General features: G+C 38.7%; 1 protein-coding gene across 2 annotated transcripts in view; it reads right to left on the bottom strand.

Annotated features, from left to right (window-relative positions):
• Positions 1-21,644, bottom strand: part of rcor1 (REST corepressor 1) — a 173,636-nt gene that overhangs the window by 88,528 nt on the left and 63,464 nt on the right. For both annotated transcript variants that reach the window (XM_003224059.4, XM_008115749.3), the window contains exon 3: positions 15,480-15,563. In XM_003224059.4, coding sequence (XP_003224107.2) covers positions 15,480-15,563 — 84 coding nt within the window. The remainder of the gene's footprint in view (positions 1-15,479; positions 15,564-21,644) is intronic.

Raw genomic sequence — 21,644 nt, 5'->3', positions numbered from 1 at the left:
ACCAGTATACTATAATATTATATGTAATATATAACATATAATTAATATTATTATATGGTAATATTATTAGTATTATATTGTATAAAATGATATTATTATCAATATCATATGTATATACAATATATTATATTATTAAAACTGATATAAAAATATTATATTATAAATGAAGGCGGGGGCCAGGTAAATGACCTTGGAGGGCCGCATCCGGCCCCCGGGCCTTAGTTTGGGGACCCCTGCTGTATATACTCAAGTATAAGCCTCGGCTTATACTCGGGTGAGGGTATTTGGGTCGGTTTATGCTCAAGTACAGGAGTCCTCAAACTTTTTAAGTGGAGGGCCGGTTCATGGTCCCTCAGGCTGTTGAGGGGCCAAATTATCATTTGGGAAAAAATACGAACAAATTCCTATGCACACTGCACATGTCTTATTTGTAGTGCAAAAAAAAAAACCCAACAACAACTATTTATTTATTTGCTACATTTATACCCCACCCTCTCTCACCGCGAAGGGGACTCAGAGCGGGACAACATTGCAAGTTGTATGTACATACAATATATAACATTATTGGCATAACAGAATATTAGCATTATATGTTACTATATTGTCCTATACCATTATACCGTAATATTATTACCCTGTTTCCCCTAAAATAAGACAGCCTCAGAAAATAAGACCTAGTAGAGGTTTTGCTGAATTGCTAAATATAAGGCCTCCCCAGAAAGTAAGACCTAGCAAAGTTTTTGTTTGGAAGCATGCCTACCTAACAGAACACCAGAGCATGCAGGATCGGTAAATGTATGTACCATAGAGTGTTGTACATGGAAATAATGGTAGTAACAAGAAATTTTGGATAGGATTCACAGTTTGGCTGGTTATGCTGGTTTGTGATGACAACTACTGTACAGTATATAATACATGTTCTTTTTTTGTTCAACAATAAATCTGAATTCTTCTTCATGGAAAAATAAGACATCCCCTGAAAATAAGACCTAGAGCATCTTTGGGAGCAAAAATTAATATAAGACACTGTCTTATTTTCGGGGAAACACGGTAGTAATATTACATTTAATATATAATATATAATTAATATTATTAATATTATTAGATTGTATAATTATTAGTATTATATTGTATTACATTATAATATTAGTATCAATATTATATGTATACACAATATATTCAATTATTACCATAGCACAGTATTAGTAAATGAAGGAACAATACAATATTTAAAAATAAAAACAATTTTAACCAACATAAACCTATCAGGATTTCAATGGGAAGTCTGGGCCTGCTTCTGGCCAATGAGATAGTCAAGTTAAGTAGGATTGTTGGTGTTGTGTGCCTTCAAGTCAATTTCAGACTTTGGGCGAGGCGAAGTCTAAAACTAAGAGCAGGGGCCAGGTAAATGATCTTGGAGGGCCGCATCCGGCCCCGGGCCTTAGTTTGGGGACCCCTGCTCAAGTATATATGGAACATTTATTATTTTACTCTATTAATACATTTATTATTTCACTCTGATATTATTGTTATTAAATGTATTATTTTACTCTGTTATTACATTTATTATTTTACTGTATTTATTATTATTATTATTATTATTATTATTATTATTATTACATTTATTAATTTTACTCTATTATTATTAAAAGGATACATAAGCACATTTACATTGAAGAAGATGAGAATAATGATTTGATCAGAGTGGGACAGTCTTATCTTAAATTACAGTTTTGTGTAAATATTCAAAAACATTTAACCTACCGATGCCTCAATCAATTTAATTTTATTGGTATCTCGGCTTATACTGGAGTCAATGTTTTCCCAGGTTTTTGTGGTAAAATTAGGTGCCTCGGCTTATATTTGGATTGGCTTATACTCAAGTATATACGGTAGGTACCGTATATAAAATTTATAGTTAAAAAATCTAACATTTGGGTTGTCGAAGGCTTTCATGGCTGGAATCACTGGGTTGCTGTGAGTTTTCCAGATTGTATGGTCATATTCCAGAAATATTCTCCCCTAAGGTTTCTGGTTCAGAGAAGTCAGCCGTAACAGAGCACTTGTTGAACCAACCTGGATCCAGCATATTATTTGAGAACACAGAAATGCTAAACCACTCTAACAACCACTATGTTGGACTACACAAAGAAGCCACTGAAATCCACAAGCATGTGGACAATTTCAACAGAAAGGAGAAAAACATGAAAATGAACAAAATCTGGCTACCGGTATTTAAAAAACTCTAAAATCAGAACAGTAAATAAAAAGCAACACTCAAAAAATGGGAATTCCACACAGGAAACTACTAGGGCCAGCTGACACCTCCCAACTAAGTATTCCCCCAGGCAGGAAGCAGACAGGCTTTGAAGCTGCAAGGCTAATCAAGCTGCCCAATTGCAACATTCACACTTAAATAGACAAAGTTCATTTTCCCACCCTGGACATTATTCCACAGATAGATAAACCCCACTTGACTAGTTTCCAGCAGACCTCACAACCTCTGAGGATGCCTGCCATACATGTGGGCAAAATGTCAGGGGAGAATGCTTCTGGAGCATGGCCATACAGCCCGGAAAACTCACAGCAACTCAATCAAACATTTACTGCTAACAAATAAGCATTTGCAAGCCTTGCTAAATGGGTTAAAGTTCCTTTTTGTGGAACACAGCTGAAGATTTTATGGAGAGTCCGCTATACACACTGCATTTTGTTGTGTAAATGGGTGGTCTCCAGCAACTTTTGACTGTTTTTCGTGACCCTAATACTGAGCTCAGGGGATTTCATTTGGCGTGCGGACCCCCAGTTTAAGAAGCAGTGACTTATAACACCAACACATCATTAAAACTAACTTCCTCTGCTTTCCTCCACATACAAACAATATTAATAAAAATAAAAAATTAACTCGATTTCCCACTCCCATGTTAAACACATATGGTGAAAATATTGTCATCCTGCTAACATCTTATCCTAAACCATTTAATTCTACCACACAATCTCAAATATCTTGTATACATTTTCAAAGCCGCGGGCCTTTTTAACAGTTCCTTTTTCCTTTATAAATGATACAAATGGTTCCCATTCTTTTGAAAAATTGCCCATTGTCCATTGATTTTCTCTTTATCAAACATGACAATGGCTTCAAATGCGGAACAATGGCTTCAAATTACAGGAAATAAGATTCCACTTGAACATTCGGAAGAACTTCCTCACTGCGAGCTGTTCAGCAGTGGAACTCTCTGCCGCAGAGTGTGGTGGAGGCTCCTTCTTTGGAGGCTTTTAAGCAATGGCTGGATGGCCATCTGTTGGGGTGCTTTGAATGTGATTTTCCTGCTTCTTGGCAGGGGGTTGGACTGGATGGCCCATGAGATCTCTTCCAACTCTACGATTCTAAGACAACCTATCCACTTCTGCCAGTTCTAAAACTTTTATAATCCAGTTTTCTTTTTAGAGAAGTTCTTCATATTTTTTTTGTTTAGGTTATTCTCAATGGCAACAAAGCATTATCGAAGTATTTCCTGAAGTTTGTGTTGAACAATAGTTTTAATGTATGAAATCTAATATAATCAGGTAGTAATGCTTAGCCATAGCAATCTGGACACACAAAATATTTTTGTAATACCACATATCCTTGTGTCTTACCCCTTCCCTGTTTCTTTAAATCCATTTTATTTCTGAATAAATCATTTATACAGAATCAGTCACAAGAGACTGAACTAGGCATACTTTAGTTAATATGTGTGTGTGTGTGTGTGTGCTTTCAAGTCACCTGTCAAGTTATGGCAACTCCATAAATTTCAAAGGATTATTTCAAAGACTTGTAGGCACTTGCCTTGCAGACACATTAAAGATGGTGCAGGGAGACGCTGGTTTCAATAATTCTGACTAGTCAGACACCACTGGAAGATTCACAACAGGTTGGGTTAATTATCTTGCTTTCTCTCCATAATTAGGTAGATCAAAAGCACAAATGCGTTGATAAACACAACACTACAGCAAAAGCAAAATCACTGGTATACCGTACATACTCGAGTATAAGCCGACCTGAATATAAGCCGAGGCACCTAATTTTACCACAAAAAAACTGGGACAACATTGACTCCAGTATAAGCCGAGGGTGGTAAATTTCAGAAATAAAAATAGATACCAATAAAATTACATTAATTGGGGCATCAGTAGGTTAAATGTTTTTTGAATATTTACATAAAGCTCAAATTTAAGATAACCCTGTCCAGCTCTGATCAAATCATTATTCTCATCTTCTTTGATGTAAATGTGCTTATGTATCCTTTTAATAATTACAGAGTAAAATAATACATGTAATTATTATTATTATTATTATTATTATTATTATTATTATTATTATTATTATTACAGGAAAATAATACAATAACAAATCGAGTAAAATAATAAATGCAATAATAATAATATCAGAGTGAAATAATAAATGTATTAATAATAATAAAATAGATTAAAATAAATGTAATAGTAGCAACAATAATAGAGAAAAATAATAAATGTAATAATACCAATAACAGAGAAAAATAATAAATGTAATAATACCAATAATAATAGAGAAAAATAATAAATGTAATAATACCAATAATAATAGAAAAAAATAATAAATGTACCATATATTCTCGAGTATAAGCTGACCCAAATATAAGCCAACCTGGACCCTGTCAGACCCCTGGCTGCTGGGCACCAATAACCGTACACGGAGGCCAATCTCTATCTAATATCTTTATTAAGGAAATATATAAAAGCAATAAAAACAAGTGAAGAATATAGTTCAGAAGCAGACCTTTCAAATGAGGTCAAATATAGTCCAAAAATGTATTGTCCATTAAATGATATTCAAAGTTTTCAGAGTTCAAAGTTTTAATCCACTTGACCGAAACACACACTTTTGCCAAGCAATAGTGTGGGGAAATGACAAAGTCTTAGAGTCCAATGAAGCTTGACAACAAGGCTGGAAATAAACTTGGTTCTTGGCTAGGTTCGTGACTGGAAGCAAGGCAAAACATGAAGCGTGGAGCAGGGTCTGTGGTTAAACAGCAAGGCAAGGCAAGGGCTTGAAGCTTGATCCGGGAAGCAAGGAACTGGGGTTACGAAGTCCACAGTCCTGAAGCTGACCAATTGACTCCGCAAAGAATCTCCCGCGCCAAACACCTATATTGGGTCTCGTTTTCCCGCCAACAAATCTCTTTCCCTAGAGAACAAGAAGCGAAACCCAACTCTGTCCAGATGCAAGACTCCTTAGAATTTCCCAAGGGAAGCAGGCCTAATCAGCCAGTTGTTTGGCAGCGATTCTTAGACTTCTCCGATTAGCTTCTCTAACTCCCCTGTCTCTAGAATAAGATTCCTTCCTGGGAAACGGAGGGGAGTCCTGTCCAAGGCCTGTTTTACTGAATTCTTGAGGGCAAACATCAACATCCGGCAGGTGAAGAGACTCCGGCTCTTGTTGCACCGGCGAAAACCCCATGTTTTCATCTTTATCTGCCACAATAGTACTAGGAACAGGACTACAGGGCCCATGAGGCATCACAGACCCTCACCCAAGTATAAGCCGAGGGGGGCTTTTTCAGTCTTAAAAAAAGGGCTGAAAAACTAGGCTTATACTTGAGTATATACAGTATTTCTTTCTGTCTTTTCTGCCAGGATTTTAACTCACTCACTCTACAAGCTATCTGTGTTAGAAGTCATTACAGAGTAGTTAACTGCATAACCCTAGAAGATTCACATTGGATGGCATCCTGTTGGTTACTTCCAACTAGAGTAGTCTGATTGAATGATGACTTGACATACAGGGAAATCCCAATGATTTAATGGGTCAGATTCTCTGGAGATGCCTGCCACAGATGCAGAGGAAATGTCAAGAGAAAATGCTGCTAGAACTTTGTCGTACAGCCCGGAAACCACACAGCACCTCATTTAATAAGTCCTTTGTAGTTCAACGGAGCAACTATTTTGCAATGGTCACTGCAAAGAAGGATTTCAATGAGTGTAACAGCCAATGAGGAATTTATCAAAAGGTTTAAATCTATCGTCTGTGGTTGAACAGTGGAGCTGGTTTGAGTCTCCTTTTGGAAGAAGCGAGATATAAATCTAACTGGATAATGATGCTGCTATTGATGACATACAGAAGTGGAAGTTACACTGAGCATGTGGAGTGATTTGGTATAGGGAGGAATACACAAAACTCATATACATCTGACAGTTGTGAGAAATTATGTGTATATACAAGAGTATAATAAAACTTTATTTGTATTCCGCCCTATCTCCCTGAGTGAACTCAGGGCGGATTCCAACATATAACGGCAAACATTCATAAAACAAACAAATACTGACATAAAATCCCCTGGTAACCCTGCATATGAAAATGCAGTAGAGTCTCACTTATCCAACGTTCTGCATTATCCAATGTTTTTGTAGTCAATGTTTTCAACATACAGTAGAGTCTCACTTATCCAACTTAAATGGGCCAGCAGAACATTGGATAAGCGAAAATGTTGGATAAGGAGGGATAAAGGAAAAGCCCATTAAACGTCAAATTACATTATGATTTTACAAATTAAGCACCAAAGCATCATGTTTTACAACAAGCCGACAGAAAAAGAAGTTCAATACACAGTAACATTATGTAGTAATTACTGTATTTACAAATTTAGCAGAAAAGCATCGCAATGAATTGAAAACACTGACTACAAAAACATTGGCTACTAACAAATTGACTACAAATAAAGATAGAATTGCATAAAATGAACTTACAGTAACAACATCATTGGAAGTTAAATTTGTAAAAAATCAGTCCTTGCTGCCTAAAGAAACAACTGTGGATCTGGGCAGAAGGCAGACTGCGTTGGATAATCCAGAACGTTGGATAAGTGAAGGTTGGATAAGCGAGACTCTACTGTATTGTGATGTTTTGGTGCTAAATTCGTAAATAATTACTACATAACATTACCGAGTGTCGAACTGCTTTTTCTGTCCATTTGTTGTAAAGCACGATGTTTTGGTGCTTAATTTGTAAAGTCATAATGTAATTTGACCTTTAATGGGCTTTTCCTTAATTCCTTCTTATTATCCAACATTTTTTCGCTTATCCAATGTTCTGCCGGCCCGTTCATGCTGGATCAGCGAGACTCTAGTGTAACATTAAAAACCTAACATCAAATTAAAACCTAACATCAATAAATTAAATCTAACATCAATAAATTAAACTAGGCGTAGTCAAACAAAATTATCTAATAGCATAAAATCTAAGCAAATATCCACATTAATTTACAGCAACCAACTAGAGTTCACAAAACAGTGTGGGTTGGTTGTTTTATTGTCAAACGAAGGTCATTGGGCTGATAAAAGTACACAGCGCAGCATACGAATGCTCACTGCCTCTGTTCACCGTGCATTGAAATTGCACAATGGATTATTAGCCATGCTCATTGATCATTGAATTGTGTGTGTGCGTGTGTGCTTTCAAGACATGAATTTCATAGTTTTTTACCTGACACTAAACTGCTATTTAGTATAACAATTGCATAGTATAACTCAGTACTCCACATAGAATGTCCTACTGACAATTCTCTGACCTAAGCTTACCTCCACAGCTGAATTGGGATTTGAGTCAAAGTCAGAGATCCGCATTCTCTCCCACCTTCCTGCAACTCCGTCAATCCAACCACTACACGCAACATTTGGCTATTTATACAGGTCACGAAGGGCACATTACATAGGCATCACGGATGGCTTTTGGTTCTGAGCCAAAGAGTTCTAAATCAACCATCTTCTAGATTCTTTATGGCACACACGGGTTGCCATGGTAATTCTTTCAAAAAATGTCACACATTTTTCAGGAGATTCAAACTTTTAAGCTAATGCGAAAGAAAGCTTCATATATAAATTCCCATGAAGAAAAAACCAAAGCAGCAGGAAAGGGACCACATGAGGATGTACACCATGCACTCCATTTCCTGATGTGTTAAACCAGGAGTCGATCATTAGAGCAACGGTTCCCAAACCCTTTCAGTCTTGGAATCCTTCAGAAGACTTGATTTTCCTGAGGAATCCTCATTCTAGACTTTATTTTTTGCTAAGCATTATAAACACTGTTTTCCTTCTTTCATCTGCTCCTATTGCCTAAGTGTTCTGTATATCGTAGTAGGTTTGGCAAAAAAAAAGGAAAATAAATTAACTATAAGCAGTCACCAATCTTCATGTTGGTCCAAGAAAATATTAGATTCACAACTAATGCAATAAATGAAACTGTTTCATTTTCATACTTTAAAAAGATTTGAAAATGGGCTTTCTGGCTGACAACTAAATATTTAAATCCGGGGCAGCATCCAATATACTCCCAAATTTGTTTTTGGTCTAAGCATCAACTGAAAAGTCTGATTCAATAAAAGAACAAGAACAGGAGTAGAATTCAGATAGCTTTTCTATGTACTGATGTGTATGTGTCTACCAGTTCTACCCAAAAGTCATTCAGTGGCACAGATTCAAATTCCATTTTTAAAGAAGATACACTGAACTTCAACAGTATCTTCACACTCTGGCACACAACATGTGAGGTTTATTTTAGTTGACAAATAGGATTGGCACCCACCTGATGTCTCTGCTGGTATCTGGGAAGCACCGCTCATGTAGATTTATTTTTAAATCCATTGTAAATTTCATTTTAAATTTTATGGTGCTTTTTTGCAAAACTCTAGGGGTCCACAGAACACAAGTTTGGAAACTATTGCATGGAATATGGCTATGCAAGACAATCCAATGTTCGACGAGACCCTCCAACTCTGGAGACAGAGGCTCCAACATTCCCAGCTGAGTATCCTGCTATTAATAAAACACTCTCTGTCTATGCAAATGACTCCCATCTCTGCTCTTCCTCCCATTTGCTGTGTGGGTGGGGAGGCCTTTGATCACAATAACGCTCCCTGGTGCATCGTATTAAATTGCCACTCCGAACCCTCCTGACAGGGATTTTCAGAAATGGCAAGCATACAGCACCGGTCTTTAACTACAGTATAAAACACATGGTGGGTTCAGACATTATTTGGGTTTGCCGGGCCTGCAACTAAGAGAAGGATGTGGGATTGAACTCTCCATCTGTGTGCACAGGTACACAGCAAATTTCCCTATCTCATCACGATAAAACTTAACTAGTGATATGCTTGTGTAGTGTTAGGGTCAAATATTCTTAAAGACTACAAAAATGAGGCATCACAACCGATGACTATAAGCATACAAACTCACCTCAGAATATCCCCAGTGTAGTTTCTGGCTGTACTATATTTCTTTGATTCTAAGATACAATCCCCCCCCCCCCCAAATATAAACATCTCAAAAATGGGATGCATTTTAGAATTGTGGGTGCTTTTTAATATCGAAAAATAAAACTTTTCAATTTGTTGGTGGTACTGAAATTAGTGTCCATCTTATAATCAATGGCATCTTTAAAAAATCGAAGAAATACAGCATTACTACTACAGTATTTTTATTACTACTAGTAAGGTAAATGGTAAAGCTTTTCCCCTGACGTTAAGTCCAGTCGTGACCGACTCTGGGGGTTGGTGCTCATCTCCATTTCTAAGCCGAAGAGCCGGCGTTGTCCGTAGACACCTCCCAGGTCATGTGGCTGGCATGACTACATGGAGCACCGTTACCTTCCTGCTGGAGCGGTACCTATTGATCTACTCACATTTGCATGTTTTCGAACTGCTAGGTTGGCAGGAGCTGGGGCTAACAGCGGGCGCTCATTCCGCTCTCGGGATTTGAACCTGGCATCTTTTGGTCCGCAAGTTCAGCAGCTCAGCGCTTTAACGCACTGTGCCACCAGGGGCCCATTACTACTAGTAGTATTTATTTATTCACCTCATTTTTATCCCAGCTTTCTCCCAATACAGTGGGCCCTTGATATCCACTGGGATTTGGTTTGCTCAGTTCACATTATATGCAATGGCATCACTTTATGTAAAATGATGAATAACTCAAATGAGTGCCGGAGTACTAAGAATTCCTAAAAATTTTGGTTGTATCAGGATAGGCAGAACGTATGGATATCAAGGCCAACTGTTCTAGAAGTAGTACAGTTGACTCTCCATGCCATAGTAATAGTAGTAACAACAGTAATACAGCCACTCTTCCTCTTTCCCCTCCTGTTTTACTTTCAGACTCATTCATTATGCAGGCAGTGTTGTATTGGAGGACATACCGTGTTTCCCCGAAAATAAGACAGTGTCTTATATTATTTTTTACTCCCAAAGATGAACTAGGTCTTATTTTCAGGGGATGTCTTATTTTTCCATGAAGAAGAATTCACATTTATTGTTGAACAAACAAAATGAACATTTATTCTATATTGTACAGTAGTTGTCATCACAAACCAACATAACTAAACCAGACAAACTGTGACTCCTGTCAAGAATTTCTTGTTACTACCATTATTTCCATATACAACTGGTATGTACATTTACCAATCCTGAATGCTATGGTGTTTTGTTTGGCGGGCGCCGGGCATGCTTCCAAAGAAAAGCTTTGCTAAGTCTTACTTTTGGGGGAGGCCTTATATTTAGCAATTCAGCAAAACCTCTACTAGGTCTTATTTTGGGGGGGATGTCTTATTTTCGGGGAAACAGGGTAGGAAATCACATTTAGGTTCCTATTAAGTCATGAATTTCATTGGACTATCATGCTCTAGCTCTATTGAGATATTCACCCACTCATGTTTAGGGCTAAAAGTAAACCTGAGTGCGAATGTGCATATAAACCCACCCACCAAATATTGCCCGCACCTAAAGTATTCCAGATTATCTAGAGATGGTGCTGAAATTCCAGGCACAGTTTAATTCTGTTTCAATAAAATGTATTGTGATCTTAATCTATATTTAACTGTGTTGTTAGATGACTTGAGTCCCAATAATGGGAGAAATAAATTAATAAATTCCTCAGACTGGTCCTGTCCTTATGTGTCCCTGAATCTTGCTTGCCGCCTTTTTTTGTGTCCTCTTGGCTTAGTTATATGCAAGGCGGAAGAAATAGCTTTCCTCTTGACTTAACAAAGCTTACGATGCCTGGCTCCACACTGCAATATTAATGCAGTTTGATACCATTTTAACTGCCAGGGCTCGATGCTATGGAGTCCTGGGATTTGTAGTTTGTTGATACACTACTATTCTTTGGCAAGGAAGGCTAAAAGACCTTTTAAAACAACTGCCACGATTCCATAGCATTGAGCCATAGCAGTTAACGTGGGGTCAAACTGTACTAATTCTGCAGTGTAGATACACCCTATAAAATACGTTTTTGAAAGCATCAGCCCTAAACAATTTCTGGTGAACTGAAAATAGCACACTTGAAAATGTGCATATGTGAACTTTCTCTCTCTCTCTTTTTAATGGCCTATGGAGAATAATAAAGGACAATAATAAAGGTACAGGAGCAGAGCTGCCACCTCTCAAAAATCTTGTATGCAAAGTAGAGTGGAGTGGTAAATCTCTCCTGGGCTTTGTGTCTGAACTTTAAAACAGCCAAGTTAGGTACAGAAACCACTTTGGGAAGGGGATTAGACACAATAAACTTCAAACTAAAATCTGGAACAGATATGCCACTCCACTAACAAGGAAGCCCATCAGCCAACTCTTGCCATTCTGTGTATAGCTATAGACCATTCATATTCAAGGACATAGGCCTTTCCAAGGGACTTTTACATTCAGGGCACATTGTATAGTCAAGCTAAGGAACTAATCTCAAATTCCATTCATTGACAAAAGGAGAGATATAACTTGAAACAGCATTCGCCTCCTTTCAAAATTAACATTTTTACACTTCACCATTGCACCGAAGAGTTTCCAGAGAGCACAAACACACAAACTGAAAGCCTTGCTTTTTAAAAATGTGTGTGTGGTGCTCTTTAAGAAATGTATTGTAGGTTGTTGCATTCTTCAGTGCATTATCTGTTTTCAGAAAACACCCAAGCACCTGCATAGAAACTGCAGCTAAAATCTCTGCAGTTAAAATCGCATTCTGAATATAGGCACCTTTTACTCGTCACGTATACATTTTTTTTTCTTTTGCAATGACATTTGAGGATGCCCAAAGTACAGCTCCAGGTAGAGATGGCTTACACACTGTTAACTAAGTATGACCAACAACAAATATGCACTGCAGGGGTTATAACCTGAATGCACAAGACACATCCAGGCAACCATTTCAAGTAATCCACCCTTTTCATTTCCAAGTGTGTACTGACAACTACCCAAATACACTCACAAACATGCATGTTTGTGCATGTGTCTGTTTGCGTGTCTTGGTCAAACAAGCATGTGCACGCTCTGAAAAACCTTTGCAGCCAACTAACAGTAGCTCTCACAGCGTGGGCTTCCTACATGGTTCTCTGCACTAAATATGCTAAAAACGGAATAAGTGATCAGTGGGAAGAATGTTACCTCAAAAGCACCTGCAGTTTTGTGCATATTTCTCCATACTTGCTCAGGAAGTTTTAACTGCCATCAGATTCTTACAGATAAGTAAACAGAGAGGAAAAAGATCAACTGAGTGCCACTACTGTTAGTCCATTTATCTGGGGACATAAAACCAGCAAAATTCCTCCAATGCTGTAGAACTAAATGTTTGTGGTATGTCTTTCTGGCTGTGTGGCCATGTTCCAGAAGTATTCTCTCCTGACGTTCCGCCCACATCTATGGCAGGCATCCTCAGAGGTTGTGAGGTATGGATAAACTAAGTAAGGAAAGGAAAGAATATATATCTGTGTAGAGTCCAGGGTGTGGCAAGAGTCCTTTGTCACTGGGAAGCCAGCATTAATGTTTCAGTTAATCACCCTAATTAGCATTGGAAAGGTTTTGTCTCTTGCCTGGGGACATCCTTTGTTCAGTCATTAGCTGTCCTCTGCCCTCAGAGTGTGGGTTTCCATCTACTGTTTTGATTTTAGAGTTTTTTAATACTGGTAGCCAGATTTTGGATGCCCCCATGAAAGCCTTTGACAACACACTAAACGACATGGTAAAAGGTAAAGGTAAAGATTTTCCCCTGACATTAAGTCTTGCCTTGTCCAACTCTGGGGGTTGGTGCTCATCTCCATTTCTAAGCTGAAGAGCCGGCATTGTCTGTAGACACCTCCAAGGTCATATGGCCGGCATGATTGCATGGAGCGCCATTACCTTTCCACCAAAGCGGTACCTATCGACCTACTCACATGTGCATGTTTTCGAACTGCTAGCACTTTTGGCCCAGTACCTCTTGATCCAATCCAAGATTTTATCATTATATTTTGTATGTGGTTTTTTATGACTTGCTTTTATTGTTGTTTGATCAGTTTTATTGCTTTGTTTTTATATTGTTGATGACTGGGCTTGGCCCCATGTAAGCCGCCCCGAGTATTATTATTATTATTATTATTATTATTATTATAGGTTGGCAGAAGCTGGAGCTAACAGCGAGAGCTCATCCCGCTCCCTGGATTCAGTCAGCAAGTTTGGCAGCTCAGCGGTTTAACCCATTGCGCCTCTGGGGGCACTGGGAGCACCACTGGCATGGCAGCAGGATGATAGTTTTAAAGGAAATGGGCTCTTCTTATAACTTCATTTTCATCCTCGATGTCATGCTAGAATGGTTACATCTTTGCGTAATTAAACAAGATACATACAAACTTTTGCCCCCAACATGCAGCTGTTTTGCTCTTTCTTTTGTGTTGCGTGGACGGAAACATAAGTCAAGGAAGCAGGCGGTTTCACCAAAGTTCAGGGACAAATCTGAGTCATGCATGGAGTTTATATTTTGAAAAAGGAGAAGATCATCCAATTTTTTCCTTCATATGCAAAGTATTAGATCTCTTTAAATGGGGAATCAGTAGCCTCATGGATGTAAGCGCTATCTAATCCATTCAAATCCATACTTATACACTCCACCTTAAGACTCTGACCATGAAGACTTGTTTGTTTATAGCTTCACAACTATTCAAAATTTCAAGATTAAGTCATCCTTCCCACCACCACCACCACCATATCCTGCTTACTAAAATCTAGCTATCTTGAAAACAAGACTATTCAGTTTTAAGTATTTCCTTATTAGCAATTTAGGGACTTTTCTAAGGTCACTTTGTTCTGCAACACATCTGACCTTTGGTATCCATTGTTGTTTGGTTTCAGATCCCCATGGATACCAAAATTTATGGGTACTCAAATTGTATAAAATGGCAAAAATCCAAGTTTGCTTTTGGGTTTTTTAAAAATATGATAGAACCTATGGACGCAGAATCCGATTTGGAGGGACAACAGTAAACCACAGCTTCTTATTTTATCCAACTAGGAAACTATAGTCATCAGTATTAAAACAAATAAATTCATTAGGCTATACTTGGCATGTTCCAAATGGCATAGCTGACCATTTCATACAAAACTTGAACTATGAGTAAAGCCATACTGGTTTCTTTGCTCACACCATGATGGGAGCAATGAAGTAGGTGAACTTGCACCGGAATGACTTATTCATGTCTTGAGCTATTAAGCAAAAATATAATAATCTCAGATCATTCAAGGGTTCAATGGGGATTTTTAATACTTTCATAAACAGCTGGGAAAACTCAATAGTTGTTACTTGGTGCTGTTTCTCAACAACATATGGTAGTTGAAAGCCAATTTGTATTTGAAATCTTGGCCATTGTATTTTGGTGTTTTGGGGTTTTTTTTCATGTCAGGAGTAACTTGAGAAACTGCAAGTCGCTTCTTGTGTGAGAGAATTGGCCATCTGCAAAAATGTTTTTCCAAACAAATATTTACCATCCTGTGGGAGGCTTCTCTCGTGTCCTCACATGGGAAGCTAGAGCTGACAGATGGGCGCTCACCACCGGGAGCTCCTTTATTTTGGTGTATTTTGAGGAAGCAGAAATATGCTGGTAACAAACACAGATGTCTCCTCTATATATCTGCTCAAAAGTAAGTTCCATCAATTCAATGGGACTTACTCCCAGTTAAGTGGCTACAAGAACTATAGCATAAATGGTTTCAACAAATACTTGGAAGCACTTTATTCTTCAGCTCAAGTGCTCTTAACAACCGCCCCACTCTTAGATTATCTGACTTCTTGTTTTCAAGCAGTTATAAGTTCTTCCCTTTCCCTCTCTCCAACACTGCTAAATCAGAAATCCTCTTCTAATTCTAATCAGTCTACAACATATCTGGCAAGAATTAGTGCAGAATCCGAAAATTGCAAATAGGAAGAAAAGCCATTAAGGTGTTCATTCGGCGCTTCTGAGTGGACTAGACTTTGCATTTTAGAGAGCTGTCCAACCAACTTTGTGGAAAGCTGGATTGTGTTATGGCATTCAAACTGCATTTGAGGCACAATAAAAAGGAAGATTAGTATATATTCTATACTGGTGAAAAGACATTATTGTTTTGTTTCAGGTTTAAACAGGCCTTTCAGGAAAGGAAAAGAAATGCAAAACACCAATGACTTACATTTTGCTTCAGAAATATTCTGGTTGGGTGACCAGACCAGCATACCAAGGTTCTCCCGTTCTTGAGTCCGCTTCACAATTTTAGCTGAAAAAGAAACAAATATGTAATTTGTTACAAAAAAATATCAGGATGAAACCTCAAAATAGTGCTACAAAATAGTAGCAAAAGAAATTGGGAAGGTAGAATCACAGATGGTGAATTACTATTTCTTCCTCTTTAGGTTTTTGGGACTCACATCTTTACATTTATACACAAATATAACGTGCCCCAGCAGTATTTTGCCAAACAAATGGAAAATCCTGCAATTTCCACGATCCTTATCTTCGAACATTTCTGGGAACATTTAAAGACACAACTTTCCAGAAAACTACCTCAATTGCAAAAAAAAGCTGTTATTTGATCCTTCTTGCATTGCCAGCCAAGGGAAAAAGAATAGCAAGCAAAGAAAAACATAAGGCAAATCATGTTGCGTCAGCAAGTAGAGCTGGATCCGTTGTTTAATGCTAGCACATCCAGGTAAGTTCTAGGTCAGGATTCATCAGGAGGAGAGTGTGAATGTTGCTCCAGCTTTTATAGGAACATAATTTCTCAAATTCATCACCTAGGTTAACTAAGACAATTGAGTGTTTCAGTCTAACAATACAATTCAACGATTCCCCATCTTCCAAACAAAAATATTTTGGTCCCTTGAGCCACATTTTTAGGATGATTACAGTTTCTCCACTCCTACATTACAGATTAACAAGGTAGATCAGAAAACAGATTTAAAATAATTGATGAGGATGAGGTAAGCATAATCAAGATGTGTTAGAAGAGTACACGAGGTAAACAAAATAGGAAGGGGACTATTGGAAAAATATGGTGAAGATATGCATCTTGAGAAAGTATTATCACCAAGATGACCAATCTCAGCGTTTGGCTCCTATTCTGTAATCTGCAGTTTACTGAATATATATCCCGCCTTTCTCTCAAAGTGAAGACAAAATGACCTCCTTGAGAAGTGTGTGCAAGTATATATTTTGTCCGTATTTGTTACAAGTGATATTTTTTATTTACATGACATAGTCTGAGCAAATGTACTTGATGTTTAATGTATTGTGCTTAAAGATATTATCGGGGGAATTCCTCTTAACATCAACCTTGTAGCATCATCAGTCTGTCCCCTGTGACATCACAACTGCCTCAATTTCAGGATTTGGCCTTAAAATCTCAGGGTCTGGAATAGCAGTGACTTGGTAACCCTAGCTATCATCCACAACAAGAGGAAGCTGCTCTACATAAAAGCAAAGACCAAAAAGAATAATCACACTGGTAGAGATCTGGGAGATGGGAGGACATCTGCTATGGAGATCTTCATTAGATAAGTTTCTACAGAACAGAGACCTTCAACATTTATGGGCCTATGGTTGCATTGGAATTTAGATGAAATTCTGGGCATGATCACAAATTGGCCACTATGTTAGAGAAGGACCTAATCACAAAAAATTGGGGATGACCCCCTTCTTTATGCGAGGAGGCTTGGGTACATATGCGTATACCTCCTCTATGTTTGTGTATGCCTTGTCTCTCTATATTTTGGTCACGAGCTGAGCTAACATAATACAGTAGAGTCTCACTTATCCAAGCCTCGCTTATCCAAGCTTCTGGATAATCCAAGCCATTTTTGTAGTAAATGTTTTCAATATTTCATGATATTTTGGTGCTAAATTCGTAAATACAGTAATTACAACATAACATTACTGCATATTGAACTACTTTTTCTGTCAAATTTGTTGCATAACATGATGTTTTGGTGCTTAATTTGTAAAATCATAACCTAATTTGATGTTTAATAGGCTTTTCCTTAATCCCTACTTATTATCCAAGATATTAGCTTATCCAAGCTTCTGCCGGCCTGTTTAGCTTGGATAAGTGAGACTCTACTGTATAGTGTTTGAATGTTGGACTGTGACTCTGGGGACCAGGGTACAAATCCCCACTTGGCCATGAAACACACTGGGTGACCTTGGGGAAGGCATACTCTCTCAGCCTCAGAGGAATGCAATTCCAAACTTATGAACCAATTCTGCCAAACGTCATGATAAAATGGTTCACCTGAAGGTCATCATAGGTTGGAAACGACTTGAAGACACACAACAACATGCCAGGAAATGAAAGGATTTCTTAATTCACTGTCAGGGAAGGAGGAAGGGAACTGGCTCGTCTCTCTCCAAAGAACAGTGCTATGGTCTTCGGCACAAAGTGGCCTTTTTCCTTCCCACTTTGCGAGGACCAGCCCTAGTGAAAAGCAGATAGCAGGAAAAGCCTCCACCAAGTGATCTTAATGAGCTAAAACTTCTCTTCCATTACCCTGGAACTAGTTTTGAGCAGGCAGATCTCCTCCCACCCTGGTGAGTGAATGGAAAAATGTTCTGTGTACTTGCAAAGGGAAAAATTGATTGCCTGACTGACTGATTGTATTTTTATGCTGCCTTTCTCAAAGTGAGGTCCATTGGGGGATTCAAGTGGAGAATTTTGGGGGCATAAAGAGGAAACAGAACTTTAAGAAAGATAACAGAAACAGAGAAGAAACCATTTTTTATGAAGGACAACCCTGTTGCCGAGTACATTCAGCATTCCTGCTGTTTTATAATTACCATATATATACAAGGACGATTACCTGTATTACTTTAGAGACTTGCAAAATTATTTTATTCTGTACTGTAAAAGCATATATTCTTCTTCTTTGTTTACATTCAAAACTACAGCTAGAATAAGCATGGGTAAACTTTGGCCCTACAGGTGTTTTGGACTTCAACTCCCACAATTCCTAGCAGCCTACCGGCTGCTAGGAATTGTGGGAGTTGAAGTCCAAAACACCTGGAGGGCCAAAGTTTGCCCATGTCTGTGCTAGAAGATGTTTATCTTGTGGTTCGTTTTTAAGTTTAAATATAAGCTTCAAGTTTATTTTTGTGCAAAAGACGCCAGGCTGGGAAGCCTTTTAAAGATTATTAATATCACACCCTTATTGAATCTAATAAGTTAAATTAAAAAGGAAAGTACTGAAATAAAGAGGGGCAGTTCTTAGCAAATTTCTTCACAAAAGGATGTGAAGAGCTGTAACTAATCCACCAACCAAAACCTCACCACTTTGATGACAAGACTTCGTACAGAAAGGAATTTGTTCCAAAGTATTGTTAAGAGGGAAATTCTCTGCCAGTCTATTCATTTTTTCTGCCTAAGACCAGATCTGACTGTGTGAGCATACATTATTAGTACACAATTATAGTAGTTTAAACCCGCTATTAATTTCCATTATGATGTTGAATGGAATTCAGTGACTTCTAGTTTGAGGTGTACTTGGAATTCCCTGCTAGAGAGACGCAATATACTCTCCTCAATCAATTTTTAATGTACTAGGCTCCTGAACAATCTCCTGAGGAGACAGACTGAGGATTGAGCCATGCTATTTGGGGAACAACTACGAGAGAGTTCAATAGAAACCTCTAGCAGAAAATTTCAAATACACCATCAAACTACAAATCTCAGGATTCTGTGGGATGAAACTACTATAATTCTGTAGATTTGAGGTAACAGATGGCAGGGGGCATTAGCAAAGTGCATCTTACTGAGCCAATTTCTATATTTGGCAATAAGGGTGGATGGCTAAAGTACACCCCTTTTATTTCCACACATATTTGGAGTGAGGGTATCAGTGGCTTGTAGTCATTATCATGCAGTGACCTCGCTGCTAGGTAGCCATAGCCCAAAGTTACTTCAAGTCACTGAAAACTTATAGGATGACAGTACTAGGGAATTTTACCAACCAGTCCCCCTTTGACCATCAATTTAGTACTGAAACTAGGCTGGGCTTGGATTAGGGATGCTGACTTCTCTGCCAATGCTCAACTTTACACTCTGTTCCTCCTGGGCTTTAGTGGGAACTTCTGTTTTTGTTTTTCATATTTTATTTATTTATTTATTTATTTAGTGGAGGCTTTGCTTAATTTTCTCACTGGCTCATGTTTATCACTGATGACTGAGTTTAGCGAAATATACCATTTAACTGAGGAGTCTCCACAGTAATTTTAATTGGCTTTAAATGTTTAAACGCTTAATATTTATGTATATCTTATTTCTGGGTGTTATTATGCTTTGTAGGGTCCCTAGTGGCACAGTGTGCTAAAGCGCTGAGCTGCTGAACTTGCGGACCAAAAGGTCCCAGGTTCAAATCCCGGGAGCGGAATGAGCGCCTGCTGTTAGCCACAGCTCCTGCCAACCTAGCAGTTCGAAAACATGCAAATGTGAGTAGATCAATAGGTACCGCTCTGGCGGGAAGGTAACGGCGCTCCATGCAGTCATGCCGGCCACATGACCTTGGAGGTGTCTACGGACAACGCTGGCTCTTCGGCTTAGAAATGGAGATGAGCACCAACCCCCAGAGTCAGACACGACTGGACTTAATGTCAGGGGAAAACCTTTACCTTTTACTATTATGCTTTGTGTGTGATTTTGCTTTGCATTTTATGTTAAATGAGCTTTGATTTGTATTGTATTATATTTTTACACTGTGTATTTGCAATGTGGCACTGATGTGACCAAACTGTAAGCCACTCTGAGTCCCCTTCAAGGTGAGAAGAGCAGGGTAGAAATATGGTAAATAAATAAAATAATAAATAATGGATATGAATTACCAGTACCTCCCATATCAATGGTAGCACACCTCTGAATACAAGCTGAAATACCCTGAAGACACCAGATCCTACTGGAAACTAAGCAGAGGCATGCCAAGTTATAGAATCATAGAATCATAGAATAGTAGAGTTGGAAGAGACCTCATGGGCCATCCAGTCCAACCCCCTGCCAAGAAGCAGGAAATCGCATTCAAAGCACCCCCGACAGATGGCCATCCAGCCTCTGCTTAAAAGCCTCCAAGGAAGCCTCCACCACAGCCCAGGGGAGAGAGTTCCACTGTCGAACAGCTCTCACAGTGAGAAAGTTCTTCCTGATGTTCAGGTGGAATCTCCTTTCCTGTAGTTTGAAGCCATTGTTCCGTGTCCTAGTCTGCAGGGCAGCAGAAAACAAGCTTGCTCCCTCCTCCCTATGACTTCCCTTCACGTATTTGTACATGGCTATCATGTCTCCTCTCAGCCTTCTCTTCTGCAGGCTAAACATGCCAAGCTCTTTAAGCCGCTCCTCATAGGGCTTGTTCTCCAGACCCTTAATCATTTTAGTCGCCCTCCTCTGGACGCTTTCCAGCTTGTCAACATCTCCCTTCAACTGTGGTGCCCAAAATTGGACACAGTATTCCAGGTGTGGTCTGACCAAGGCAGAATAGAGGGGGAGCATGACTTCCCTGGATCTAGACGCTATACCCCTATTTATGCAGGCCAGAATCCCGTTGGCTTTTTTAGCTGCTGCATCACATTGTTGGCTCATGTTTAACTTGTTGTCCACGAGGACTCCAAGGTCTTTTTCGCACACACTGCTGTCAAGCCAGGCGTCCCCCATTCTGTATCTTTGATTTCCATTTTTTCTGCCGAAATGAAGTATCTTGCATTTGTCCCTGTTGAACTTCATTTTGTTAGTTTCGGCCCATCTCTCTAAGTTAGTTAGTACTTGGATGGGATAGACCATATTTCATAGGAAAGCAGTAACAAATCATTTCTAAATAATTCCTTGCAAAAAAAAAACCTTATGAAATTCACGGGGCTACCATAAATCAACAGGCAACTTAAGGACATGTATTCAAACAGGCATAGCTCTGAATATCCATTGCTGAGTTACACAAAACAGGGAGGGTGTGGTTGCACTTAAATCCAATTTGTAGGCTTCCCATAGGCATCTTGTTGGCCACCATGGGAACATGGTGTTAGGGCAGAGAATTATGTTGTGCTTCCTGATGCAATCATGGGAAATTTTAAAATGACTGCTCACAAACAGACTTCCTTGGTGCAAAAAGCCCAGAGAATGTTCCAGTGCAAATGGGCCCCACTAGCCACAAAAGCTGCACAACAGTCCTATGTGCTAATGCTTAAGATATTTTCCCTGGGAGGAGGTGGGGAGCTTGATTTGAATAAAACTAACCGTTCTTTCATTTGCAATTGCAAAATCCTTCCTGCAGTTGAAAAAACTATTCAGGAATTGCAAATTGTGGTATTTCAAACACCTAGTGCTTAACATAAC

Source organism: Anolis carolinensis, chromosome 1 (genome assembly GCF_035594765.1).
Source record: "Anolis carolinensis isolate JA03-04 chromosome 1, rAnoCar3.1.pri, whole genome shotgun sequence".
Lineage (NCBI taxonomy): Eukaryota > Metazoa > Chordata > Lepidosauria > Squamata > Dactyloidae > Anolis > Anolis carolinensis.
This window is presented reverse-complemented; position numbering and strand designations above follow the sequence as displayed.